The 13,840-nt window shown below is 39.8% G+C and overlaps 1 protein-coding gene across 1 annotated transcript in view; it reads right to left on the bottom strand.

Moving 5' to 3' along the window:
- Positions 1–13,840, bottom strand: part of LOC121928173 (serine/threonine-protein phosphatase 4 regulatory subunit 1-like) — a 90,414-nt gene that overhangs the window by 68,614 nt on the left and 7,960 nt on the right. The window contains 4 exon segments of the mRNA XM_042462513.1: positions 1,755–1,847; positions 1,849–1,898; positions 2,317–2,423; positions 5,406–5,538. Coding sequence (XP_042318447.1) covers positions 1,755–1,847; positions 1,849–1,898; positions 2,317–2,423; positions 5,406–5,538 — 383 coding nt within the window.

Raw genomic sequence — 13,840 nt, 5'->3', positions numbered from 1 at the left:
AAGGGTGGGATATAAATACCTAAATAAATAAAAATAAATAAATTGTGATATTTGTTGATTGATTGAGGTTTGTTGATTGATGTTTGATCAGTTGATCATAATAAATCTATAGTTTGCTGTGGCACCAGAGCTCTCTGACACTCTTACTAAACTACAAATCCCAGAATTCCACAGCATTGAGCCACAGCAGCTAAAGTGGTTTCAAACTGGATTATTTCTCCAGTGTGGATGCAGCCTCAGCTACATAGCAATTCAGGACAAGTAATACATTCTATGTTGATTAATTCTAAAACAGCAACATGGTTATCATCTTGGACAAGCAGTCCTCAAAATCCAAAGTAAGCACCTTCATGCAAAGAATGCAGTGTTAAATCTGAAAAGTAGTTTGCCCATCTATACAAACTGGTAACATAGCCTGAAACCACATCATATGCCCAACTAACAAGACACACAAAAACACCAACAGAATCTCCAAGAATAATTTCAGCTCACTAACACATTTAATTTACCACTGCATTGAGTACATATATTTTTTCTGAGATCAATTTAAACTTCCTGTTTTGATCTTTAAAACATTTTATAGTATAGGATAGGGTTACTGGAAGAACTGCTTGTACCAATACGAACCTGCCCAAACCTCAAGATGGACACTGAAGGCACAAGCACCTTCGCCCACCACTCTAAACTCTAATACAGCAAAATGTACCACAGATAGGGATTTATCCGTGATGGCTGTACATCTCTGAAATTCTCTCTCTACAGAAATACATTCAGCTTCTTCAGTATGCATGACTTCTATATTTAAACTAACTACTGAAAACCTTTTTGTTCACTTAGCGAAGTGATGGCGAACCTATGGCACGCGTGCCAGAGGTGGCACTCAGAGCCCTCTCTGTGGGCACATGTGCCATCGCCCCAGCATAGAGTTTGCCACAGTTTGTTACTAGAAAGCCAGAGGGACATGGCCCTTTGCAATAAATAAGTGGCTTTTGGGTTGCAGTTTGGGCACTCGGCCTCTAAAAGGTTCACCATTACTGACTTAGCGCATTGTTGATTTTTTCAATATGGGCAGGTATGTAAACTCTTGGTTTTTTTTATCTAGTTAGTTTGGACTTGAATTCAACTACATTTTAAGGCCAAGTGCTTTGTTTTGGTTTGTAGATTTCTGCTTTTGGAAAAGTTTTTAGATTGAATGGCAGTGTATAAATCTGACAAATAGTTTATCATTATATAGGTCAAAACAAAACTATTTTAATATATATTGTCCAGTTAAAATTCCAAAACACACTCTTCTTCTAGGTAATTTCTGAATGGCAAGTGCTCCAAAATAAGCCATAGAATTCTGTGTTCCCTTCCTTCTTGCCTCACTGACAGAGCTACAAGGATATCAGAAGATTCTACTTCTGTTTTAGACTAGAAACAGTTTTGTGTCAACCAAGCTTTATACTGTGGCTAATTTTTAACTATGGCTTGCCAAAGCACGCCAGCTTTACAAACCACTGCTTGAAATTGGTTTGTTTTAATAAATCATGAGATTTACTACACTTTGATCACTTTCATTTATTCAAGTTATAGCAAATCTAAATTGTAAGCAAAGCTTCTGATTTTCTCCTTGCAGCTACTAGAAAAGAGGATGGTGGCACTATGACAGCCCAAGATTCACTGCTTCTTGTATACTAAACCATGAGGCCGATCCTCCTGAAGAAAGTTCATGTCATTAGACTGAACTATATAGTCAGTCCAAAACCCTTTACCTGGTTGTTTGGATCTGTTAGGTACCTTACGACAATAGGCATAAGATACTCAGAAAAAGCCGTAGGGAAGTTTGGCCTACTTTCTTGTAGAAAAAATCGCAATAGGTGGTATCTGTTCCATTAGTTCTGTACGTACAGTCGGCTCTGAAGAGTTAAAGAACAAACATCTTTAGTTTCAATAAAGGAAATATATGCATTCAACAGATAAAAAATCGTGCATTGTAAAATTCTAGATACAGCGATTTCTCTATAAAATACTTTCAAATTACAGCATTTAATACTGACACGAGAAGGGGGAGAATCATTTTTAAAATTTATTTATACCCTGGCTTTCTCCCATTCTTAATGAGGTCAGTTAGAACACTTGCTTGGGCATGCAGATATTACCAGGTTCAATCTTTGTCATCTCCAGGTAAGGCTGAGTAAGTCCTGTCTACAACTCTATAGAGCTACTCCTGTCAATGTAGACAACAACATACTAGATAGCCTAAATACTTTACACAAACACACACACACACAATTATATTTTGGAGACAGAGGTTATAACAACTAGAACTTTCACCTGTATCTTCAGACAGCCGAACCACTATTGCCATTACTGTCAAGTAATCTTCCTCATTATGGCTGAAATCTCGAAAGACATCAAGCAGACCTCTAGTGATAATCTGCCTACAAAAGCAATAAGTAACTTTTTTTAACTGAAGAAAAAGGGGATTGTAATACATAACTCAGATATGAGCAAGATGAAACAGTATGGCACAACTGTAGACATTTTATTTAAATCAAATTACTGTTTGATTATGTACAATATAATGAAACTGAATGCAAAAATATGTAACAGACTATCTACTATATAAACATGAATCACCATTTTTATTGTTCAGAAAAATATGACGGTATATCAGTGGTTCTGCTCCAAATATAATATGCCTTGAGAAATCCTCTCATGATAACTGCTTCCAAAGGGGTGAAACAATTTTCCCACTTTTCTTCTCTGGTTTGAGTAAGGAATATGCCACTGTCATCATGACATGACATACCATATATACTCATGTATAAGTCGAGGGCAGTTTTTGGATCCAACATCATGGATTTTGCTATGAACCGTGGATAAGTCGAGGGGCAAACACTGGAGGATGTTACAAAAGATCTAAAAGGGGGGGGGGGGGACAAAGCACCACTTCCCTCCCTATATCTCACTCTCTGGACCTCTCCAAGCATCAGTCTCAGCATGGAAAGGGGAAACAAACCTCAGCACGCGCGGCACACCACACTTCCCTTACCAGAAGCATCTCCCCCAAGGCTCACGGCTTGCGAAAAGGAGGACAGACCCCACTTGTCACCTCCAGGACTTCCAAGGTTCAGGGCTTGAGGAAATACAGAACAGACCTTTCCCTCTCTTTATTTTTAACCCCCAGGACTCCAAGGTTCAGGGTTTGAGGAAATAGAGGACAGGTTTGGGAAACAGAGGACAGACCTTTCTCTCTCTCTCTCTGCTTTTAACCCCCAGGACTCCCCGGCAAAATGGGGAACAAGCCTGGGCATACTATCTGTGTGTTCCTTCTCTCAGCAGCAGCTTGTGGTCTGGCTCGACTTAAGCTGAGAGCTGGGAACACACACACACACACACAGGGAGGAAGGAGAGCCGGTGCCAGGGCTTCAAACAGGGAGCCGTTACAAGGATACAGGGGAAGGTGGGCACTTCTTCTTTCATAAATTTATTAGCATTAACTCATTGACCCTTCTCCATAGTCTACCCAGGATTTTGGAGTTCATTTTGGGGCACAAATTTTCGACTTATAGTCGAGTTATGTTATGGTAGATCAATTCCCTCCTAGGCTGCTCAAAACATTAAAAACAGCAGAAACCACTTTTAAAAAATAACTTTTGTTTTCAAATCAACTGAATGATTTGAAAAATGCCAAGCCTTTAAAAAAATATTTATTTGCTTATTGCAAATTGGCTATTATGACAAGCATCCACCTCCAAACCATTATTTGAGCCACAGTTTGCATTTAGAAATCGTTGACCTGAAATCAGAAAACTAGAGAAAAGAAAATTAGGTATGTCAAGATATGAAGGATTATGTGAACATGTTGTACCTTCTGAACTCTTAAAAACTATATTGAGTCCAGCAACAGATGTAGTTATAACAATAGACATCTCTTGTCACAGTTGCCTCTCAATGAAAGCTGCAAAACCCACTTTAGAAGCCAAGCAGCACACCAACAGTGATTTCTGTAGTGCTGAAGAGCAGGCCAGTGAGTGGAGAAGTTTCCACTCCTCTTTTGCAGCGAGGCACTTTCTGGCAAGCATCCAAAGGATCCCATGCTGGATTTGTCTCAGCTGCTTGTGAGAAAAGTCTCACTGCCAGGAGAGAAGTGAATGCTGTTTCACTCCCTGCTCCATTCCCCAGTGTCTCAGAATCCCCATGTTTGTAACACAACTTAGCTTCAAAGGTGGATTGGGGGGGCACTCTTGTCATTGCACAATGAATTGAAGCTGTACAGTGTTGTATGTCTGGCTTACAATATTCTAAACACTGAACAGGATGCCCGCCCATGATTTAGAATCATCTAGATTAAGCTTCATAGCTGCTGCCACCATGGAAGCACACAAGGAAAGACTTCTATGCTTGCAGTTGCTAGGTTTTCCACAATCTTTGTCAAGTTCATTGCTACTAGATCATTTAGTAGGCAGAGAAATGGAATAATGTTGCAAATAATAAATTTAAAAAGGGTTTAGTTTCATTAGGAGGCCTTTTTACTTTTCCCCTACAATTCAGGAACTATAAGAGGCATCAAAATTCCTAAATCAAGCACATCTCAATCTCATTCAAATCTATTGCAGTTCAGTTTCCTACCACAACCACAAACACTCTGGATTACCCCACCTTGCTCATAAAGAGGAGGTAAATTACTACAGGTTTTGGTTTTTGCGGGTGAGAAAAATAATCTAACAATAGCCGACAGTGAAGGAAACTTGCTGCACTCTACCAACAATCTAGAGATGCAAAAGGATCTTGTTGCATCTTTGATTCTATTGAGAAAGAAGTTAAGCACCATAAGCTTTGAAAGGACTTATAGATCTACAATCGTAGAGTTGGAAGAGACCACAAGGGCCATCCAGTCCAACCCCCTGCCATGGAGGAAATCCAATCAAAGATCCCCAACAGATAGATGGCCATCCAGCCTCTGCTTAAAGACCTCCAGGAGGGGACTCCACCACTCTCCAAGGAAGTGTGTCCCACTAAACATCCCCAGCTCCCTAATTCATTCCTCAAGGACATGGTTCCAGACCTTTCACCATTTTAGTCGCCTCCTTTGGACACGCTCCCAGATTCTCATGTCCTTTTTGAATTGTGGTGCCCGAACTGGACACAATATACCAGGTGGGGCCTGACCAGAGCAGAATAGTGGCACTATTACTCTCTTGATCTAGACACTATACTTTTATTGATGTATAGCTTTAAGTCTACTTCCTCAGATGCATGGAGGGAAATGTTTAGGAACAGGTTTAAATAAATAAGAAGTTAATGAATACATTTCAGATTAAATTCTGTAATTAAACCGATAATTATACGAACTTTTAGTTATAAAATATATAATAAAATATAAACCCACTGCATTAGTCATCTACTTGCATTGTTACCTGTTAAAGATATTATCACTAAAAGCATATTTTTCCAGACGTGCAAGCGGAGCCAGGTTATCCTGCCCTGGAATGTCCAAGAATGCAGTTATCCTCATGCTATCACAATCTGGTCCATAGTCTTCAAACCCAACTTGAAGGGAAGAAAAGTAATATGTCAGCAAGGAGAAAAACTCTTATTATCAGATGTAATTACAGGATGAATTTGAGCCTTTTAAAATTAATCTGTTAAAAAGCAAGGCTGCCTACTTTCACAAGTTTGGAATTTCTAAGTAATGGAATCCGTCACACAACTTTTAAGATGCACAAAACTAACGATAACACACATAGAAAAAGCCAGTATGAGTAAACGGAACTTGAAACAAAGATGTCAGAACTAAATCTACAAATTTCTATTTAAAAATATGAACTGAAAAATATTTTGTTTATTCAGATATGCAAAATGTTCTGCAAATCATATACTGTCAGCCCTCGGTATTACAGGTGATCCGTTGGACACACCCACCCCGCAGTACCAAAACTCACAGATGCTCAAGTTCCATTGTCCCCAATGGTGGTGCGTGCACATAGCTGCACTGCCATTAAGGACAGCCTTGTTGCCATCTGTGGATGCTGAATGGCAAATCCGCAGATACCAGTAGTAAACAATATATCACTGTACAGTATTAAGAATTAGCAGTATGTTAGGTACCTTATGATTAGGCACCTATTCCATTAAATCAATATTAAGGTCTATAAAGAAAAGAATAGAAGGAAACCACTAACACTTTGAAAGCTGAGAGGACACATTCAGAATCCCCGCTTGGTCTCAGCCATAAGCATTGGGAAGAAAATGTGCAAGCAGATTGTATTAGACACTGGAAGGGGATCTCCTGATCATTGTGGTCTACTAGCAAGCTTGCTAAAATACCTTAAAAGCATCAGATCCTGTCTAATCTTGGAGGCTAAGCAAGTCAGCCCTGGTTAGGACTTGAATGGGAGTCTGTCACTGAATACCCGCTCTGTACACTTTATTCACAGAAAGAATGGCAAAATCACCTCTGAGCATTCTTTGCCTAAGAATACCTATGAAAATCACAGAGCCGCCTTAAGTCAACCGTTGACTTGAAGAATACACATACTCTAGCATAATATACAGATTACAAGATTCACATATGGACTCCCAATCTGTAAATAAACTTTAACCTTAGTGGCAGTGCAAGAAATACAATATCAGTTTTTAACAGACTAAAATATACCCTTTTTCTTTTTTAAAAGCTAAATTTATATGCCACTATTAAAGAACTCCGACTTTAATAAAATGTCTTCCTAAAGCATACCATTTTAAGATAAGCCGTACAAAGTCTTACTGCTTTCTGCCACCATAAATATGATGTGGAAGTTTCATGCTGTAGTCATTTGCAAACGTTGAAAGTCTCACCTACTAATATATTGGTATATTGCAGAAGATGTTGTGCTAAACTATTCCATTCCCATTTTCCTTTCGACAAAATATACAAAAGCTTGTTACATTCACTGATTCACAAATAAAACATGTAAATAACACTAGTATAAATTCTATTTCAATTATACATTTTGATTTGTTAAAACAATTCTTGCCCAGTAACCCATATTCTAGCTTTATCCCTCTCCTTCTTTCTCTCTCTCGCCTCCCTCTCTCAGTCCTACATCTGACATATTCCTGCTTAGGAACTTCCTCCTCTCAATAACATTTAATGAAAGAATTCATGGCCAAAGCATCTACATAAACTACATAAACGACCAAATACCTTGTTTTGTGTGTGTGTGTGTTGTGTGTGTGTATATATATAAATTTATTCGGTCATTGCCGCAAGAAATACAGTAAGTAGTTATCATGTTCAATGCATTTCAAAATAGACCATGCAAACTTTAAATGATAAACATAAGAACTAGTACAAACTAATTCAGGCATGCTGAAACAGAAGGAACCTAGTGATTTTGTCAGGAGAACATTCTGAATTCTCAGTCCCAGCAACAGAAAGTCCCTCTTCTTTAAACCTGACCTCTGGTAGCAATAGGACTGAGCAATGGGACTCAGGAGCTCTAAGGCTGATCTTAAGGCTATGTGAGTTCCCTGATAAAAGTTGCAGTTGTTAAATATACAGTCGCCCCTCGTTTTCCACGACTTGAGATCTGTGGTTTTGATTATTCATGGAAGGGCGACCTCCATTAAAGTTATGGTGCACCGCCTGTGAAAAGTGCACATAGCTGCACTCAGGAGCACGCAGCCCATTCAAAGCTATGGGACTTCAATATATCACATTCCATTTGGGGGGGGGGGCTGGAATGGATCCCCGTGAATTCGGAGGGAGGATTATATTTTAATCTCCAATAATAATAAATAAGTTTCTGATTCTGATCTCTGTATTTTAGTTTTTGTTTGTGCCTAGCTAAGAAGAAGCCTTTTGTAGGGTGCCTACTTTTGTGATAAACTTTCACAAGATGTAAACGCAAATGTCATTGCTGCTGCCCTGATTTTTTTAAGCAAAAGTAAATCTGTCAATCATAGTGTCTGGAATGGACTGTGTACTTACCAAAAGGTGAAAATGCTGGGAAATTAGAAGTTATGCTTCCTTAATCTGGTCATATCCGGAAGTCAAAATGAGCCCAAGTGCAGATACACCAGGAACTGTATCTTATTGTTTTTCCAGCACTGTATATACTGAATTTGTACACGCTCATTATCACTGTCATAGCAGAAAGAGAAGAACATTCAGGTGCAATGGAAAGGTTGAGGGTCTAAAAAAACAAAAACCTGATCTGTCAGTTGGTATACAGTGAGCGCTTAGCTGCAAAATGTATAACTGATGATCCATTTAATTTTCAGATTAACACAAGAAACATAGCCTAAGAAGCATAAAATTCTTCACATATCTTCGCAGGTTGGCTGGATACAGATTTAAGTTAAGGCCTTGAAACTACCCAAAGAGGCTGGCAACAAATTTTACCAACCCTGCTTCTTGTCTCAAATAGCAGCCAAAAGGATGGGTGTGCCAGATGATTAGAGATCTGAACCAGAAACTTTTCTTGTATTTGAAGGAAGCCAACAGAAATCAGAGAGGCAGATATTATCAATGCAACATGATAGGAAATGACAAGACTATGAGTCACCTTTTGGCACCAGATATGGAGTGGAAGGCTGCTATTTGCAGAACTGTGAAGGAAATCTAGATAGTTGTAGAATGCTTCAAGACAAGGAGAGGAACCTAGTAGCTAATCACCTGTACAAAGTGTACCTGGGCAAAATGCTGACAAAGGCTGAAAGCTACCTTTGAGTTACATTTCTTAAACGAATAGAAAAAGGCAGTGAGGGACACGTGTTAACATCTGAACAACAATGCAGAAATTCTACAGACAAGGGATGGATGCTGTTGGAAAATGACGCTAATGTAACAGTCCATTATGCTTTACTGCTACTATTGTTAACTGCCTTCAAGTTGATTTTGACCTATGACTTCCTATGAATAAGATCTCCAGTCACCCTTATCCTCATCCTCCTGTTCAGTCGTCTTCTTTTCCTGGCTACCCCCCCGGAAAGAGATTACACTTCACCATTAGGAGGAACTTCTGACAGTAGGGCTGTTCGATAGGGGAACACACTCCCTCAGAGTGTAGTGGAATCTTCTTCCCTTGGGGTCTTTCAACAGGCTTGATGGCCATCTGTCGGGGATGCTTTGATTGAGAGTTCCTGCATGGCGGGGGTTGGACTGGAGGCCCTTGGGGTCTCTTCCAACTCTACGATTCTATGATTCTATTGCTCTCCACCCTTACAAGCATTTAGTCTTTATCTCATGATATGGGCAAAGTGCACAGTGTCGGTTTGACATTTGCTTCTGGTGAGAGTTCTAGGAGCTCTAGGCCATCCACTGGTCTTTTAGCAGCCCACAGTATTCTCGAAATCTTCTCCAGCACTACATCTCAAATGAGTTGATTTTCCGTCTATCAGCTTTCTTCACTGTCCAGCTTCAAACCATACAAGAAATGGAAATATCATGACATGGCTAAACCTAACTTTAGAATTTAAGATGTATCTTTACATTTTGGGATCTTCCAAGTTTCTTTACAGCTGCCCTTCCAAGTCTTTTTTTTTTTATTTCTTGACTGCAGTCTCTGCTTTGATTGAGACTGAGACCCAAGATGAAAGTCTTGAAGTATTTCACTCTCATCATCATTTCCTCTCAATGATGAGCAATACGTAATTTGCCTTATGCTTCCTTACCATTGTGCTGTGGCATTTTTCCTCCGTCATTGCCTAGGCCAGCTAGTTACTCAACCAGGATTTTGACTTGTTTGGGTCAAACCCCTTCAGTACATCGCCTTGTCAAATTGCCTCTATGCAAGTAGAGACAGCCATTTGAAAACACAGATAACACAAGACTGCTTATGCCTTGCTATCAGCCTTTACACCCCCCACATCTAGCAGGAGCATATCCAAAAAGGGGGGACACCTAGGATGAGACACGCACTGATCTTAGCTGCTAGCTTGTAGTCAGTCTTTGTTTTGCAAAAAATGAAATCACACAGCAACCTCCAGATGAAACAGTTTCAGCTATTCTCAAGGAGGCACTTCAACATTTAGCGCTATGTGCGTGTTCCCCGTGTTACATCACGCAAGTTCTTCATCATTTGGTTTTAACTCAGAAGGAAGAGATCAGCCAAAAGAAAGGTAAAGGCAAGAGGGTATTTTTTCTTTTTTTTTGTCCTTTTTTTTTTCTTTTTTCATTCTTTTTTTTTTTCTTTACTTATTTTTTTTTTTTTTTCAGAGGAATTGGAAGAGTGAGTAAGAGTAAGACTACACTTGGAATTATTGTCAAGTCTGCACTTATAGATGCCTATACAGAAAGTAACAATAGGAAGAGAAGGCCTATGGGGAAAGGATCAGTTAATACTGTATATACTCGACTATAAGTTGACCTTATATTATAAGTCAAGGCCAGGTTTTGGGACCAAATATTGATTTTGATATGACCTGTAGATAAGTCAAAAGCAAACCTAGTGTATGTTACAGAAGCTAAAGGATGAAGCAAGGAAAACAACGACTAAAATTACTAGATTTATAACATAAGTATATACAGTAATTAAAATTGTATACCTATACTGTATGTATCTTAATCACCTAAAACTGACTTATTTCTGCAATGGTTTTGGACCCAGATAATCATGGCTTAGTCCCTGATAAAGGGTACAAGGGCTTGACAACAGGAAACTAGGGATCATACACAAGACAATAGGAAAAAAATACAGCCCTGTCAATCCCCATGATATATATTGATCCCCTCAATTTAGCTGAAATGCACTAAGCAGCAAGTAAATATAACATGAACAAGGGAAATAAAGATTAAGAAGCCAGTGAAACATAGTAATAATAACAGATAAGCAGCAACTACATTATTTTATTGACATCTTTCTTGCCCATCTTCTATACCAATATTACAACTGTCAATCTTAGGCTAGCATTTATAATCCAGAATTAACAACTGTTGACAATTCTAAACCTAAACATGCTCACTCCCTCTCTACTTTTGTGCCCTTTTTTAAAAAAAGAATTAATGTAGCTTATAAAAACTCTGCTTGGATGATGAAATAATTTTTATATATGACATAAAACAGGCACTTCTGGAACAACCACACAGCAGAGCAACCTCATGTATAAATGAAGCATGTGCTCTCTGGGGATGAAGGTCACTCATGAGGCATTCCTATACAGGTTTGTCTTTCACTCCCATTGCCTATAAGGGGCACAATTCAGATTAAACACATGTCCAGCATCGCCCTGTTTTTTAAGATACATGGATCTAATAAAAAAGAATATGTATTTTAAACAAGAAGTAAATGAACAGTGAACACACGCAAAAATATACCACAACTGTTCTTTGCACTTAATAACTACTATAGCAACTTGTGACTTTACTGCATACCATGAAAAGAAAGGGGTCATCTCTTACAATGACAAAAGCAGGTATTGCTCCAGAAATATTGTGCCAGTACCTGAGGCTTTAGATAGCATATCATTCCTAAAAATTAACATAAGCTGCTTAGATTTGATTATTCATTTGACCTTGTCAGATCATGAATTTCAAAGACAAATTTTGAGTCATATTGCCGTTACAAATGGCAGGAAAGTACTGCTCAGCACGTACTAGGGTTAGAAAGGGGCGTCTCTTGCAGACGCCCCTAACCCTAGTACGGACTGAGTCCATACGAAATGGCGGCGGCTTTCCAATGGCCGCACGCCACTGATTGCCGTAGCGGGACACGCTGCATAGCACGTTCACGCCCCGGAAATGATGCCGTGAGTGCGCCCTTCAGCACTTGCGGCGTCTCTTAAGGGGCACAGAAGACCGCGCTTTTCGTGCTCCTTCTTGCATCTGGGAACCGCACTGCTTGGTTGCTGCGGTTCCGGATGCTGCCACCGGCGGTGGCAGCAGACCGCCCACTTTTCAGCAGTCTGTAACCGCCTTAGTCTAAACTCATACATTAAATACATGTGTGTGTTTTGTGTGTGTGTGCCTTTGAAACTGTGTTTTATCACATCATAGCGTCTCGATTTAACCGACCTTCGGTTAGCTGACGTTCTGGTTATCTGACGTTCCCATGCTTCTTCATGAGCATGCCTCAGAAGCATGGGACATCGGATTGGGAACAAAAAGTCCCTACCTCCTCCCCTCTCCTCCTTCCTCCTCTTCCTCCTTGTTCCCTGCTTACCTTCTCTGCTTGGGCCAGGCCTCTCCTCAGCAGCCTGGGGCTCTCCTCGTGGGCCACCGAGTCCTATCCTTCCCTGCCTCCGTTCCCTTTCTCTCAAAGGGCTCCAAAGAGCCTTTGGGGAAAAGGGGGGTCTGCCCCTGCAGAAAACCACCACAAAGGAAGCAGAGGGCGGGAAGAGAGAGGGCGAGGGGCCTTTTGTTCCCAATGGCGGCACGGGTGCTGCGCGCCATCATGTGGGACAAAATGCCCCTCCAGATTATCTTACATTTCAAGATCCGACTATCAGTTGGCCCCATTTATGTCGGATATCAAGACTACTGTATTAGTGTTGAATATGCACGCTCTATATAGTGCCTTGTGCACTACACAGCTACAGAATACATGTTTCCAGGTAAAGCAGGGTAAATCAAAATCTAAATAAGGCACAATATAAACTGTGTACTGTATGTACGGGCTGTCCTGGTAAGTCCTAATGGAAACCACTGGTGGATGGATTCCACTTACCTGTCCCGAGCAGCTTTAGGAGCGGGGAGAGCAAGGGGAAGCCTGATTGTGCAACAGAAGTCCACTCACATGACAACGGAATAAATTTTTTATTTCTAACAGACAAAAAAAATTTTTCCTTTCATTAAAAAGTAAATGGATCCTTACAAGAAAAAAAAATCTCATCATTCTTTATTACAATCTGGTAAACCCTTCCGAGCTTTCAGAATACATTTGGCAATTTCTGTCACAACCTCAATCAATGTTCAGTGGGCCGTTGGCATCCCTGGGGTTTGATCCAGGACCGCCACCCCCACCCACACTACCCCAAGGATACCGAAGCTGTGGCTATTCAGTCCCATAAATGCAATGTATTATTTATTTATTATTATTTATAAATAAATGGTGCCTTTACAAAAGGCAAATCAACTGCTTTTGGAATTTATATTTTCTTTTAATATTTTCAAGCCATGGATGCTTGAATCCATGAATAAAGAACCGTGGATACAGGGGCTGACTGTATAATGAATACGAAACATAAGTATCAAGTTGCTCATCTTCTAGTCTCAACTGCCCATACGCTAACTGTGAAAAGTAGCAACTTACCTCCTGGGATACTGAGGTGTCATTCAAGTAAGGCAGAGAAAACTTTGCCATTTAAACATGCACCACGAAATAAAACAAAGCCATACTACTCTAAGAGATTTCATAACCTTGCACAGTAACTCATTCTGGGAAATCAGCTGGCAAAAATCAACTTTAAAACATAAAAATAAAACTTTTTATTTATTTAAGACATTTTTAATTTAAACAACATTCAATTTTTTTGTAAAAACATTATTGAAAAAAGGCCTACATCAAAGAAACCACTATGCTTCTCTTATATAGTTGGCCTTCCACCTAAATTTTGACTAATATTCTCTCTTGAAATCTCTAGGTCAGCACACAACTCTGCCTGCCAGAGGTGACCATAGAGTTATGCTGGAGCTTAGAGGTTCCTGGAGAAAACTCTTCTCTAGCATCTGTAGGTTCCCCAGCATGATTCAATGATCAACTTCTGTCGATGTTGACCACAGAGTTGCCTGGAGGACTTGGGGATTACTAGAGAGGTGTTCTCTTAGATAAAAAGTGTTTTTTTATTTTCTGTTTTTCACATCATGGGGTCCTTGACCCCTAACCCCAGCAAATGTGGGGGACCACTGTATCTATGAATATGTTAACAGCAG

This window comes from Sceloporus undulatus, chromosome 4 (genome assembly GCF_019175285.1).
Source record: "Sceloporus undulatus isolate JIND9_A2432 ecotype Alabama chromosome 4, SceUnd_v1.1, whole genome shotgun sequence".
Lineage (NCBI taxonomy): Eukaryota > Metazoa > Chordata > Lepidosauria > Squamata > Phrynosomatidae > Sceloporus > Sceloporus undulatus.
This window is presented reverse-complemented; position numbering and strand designations above follow the sequence as displayed.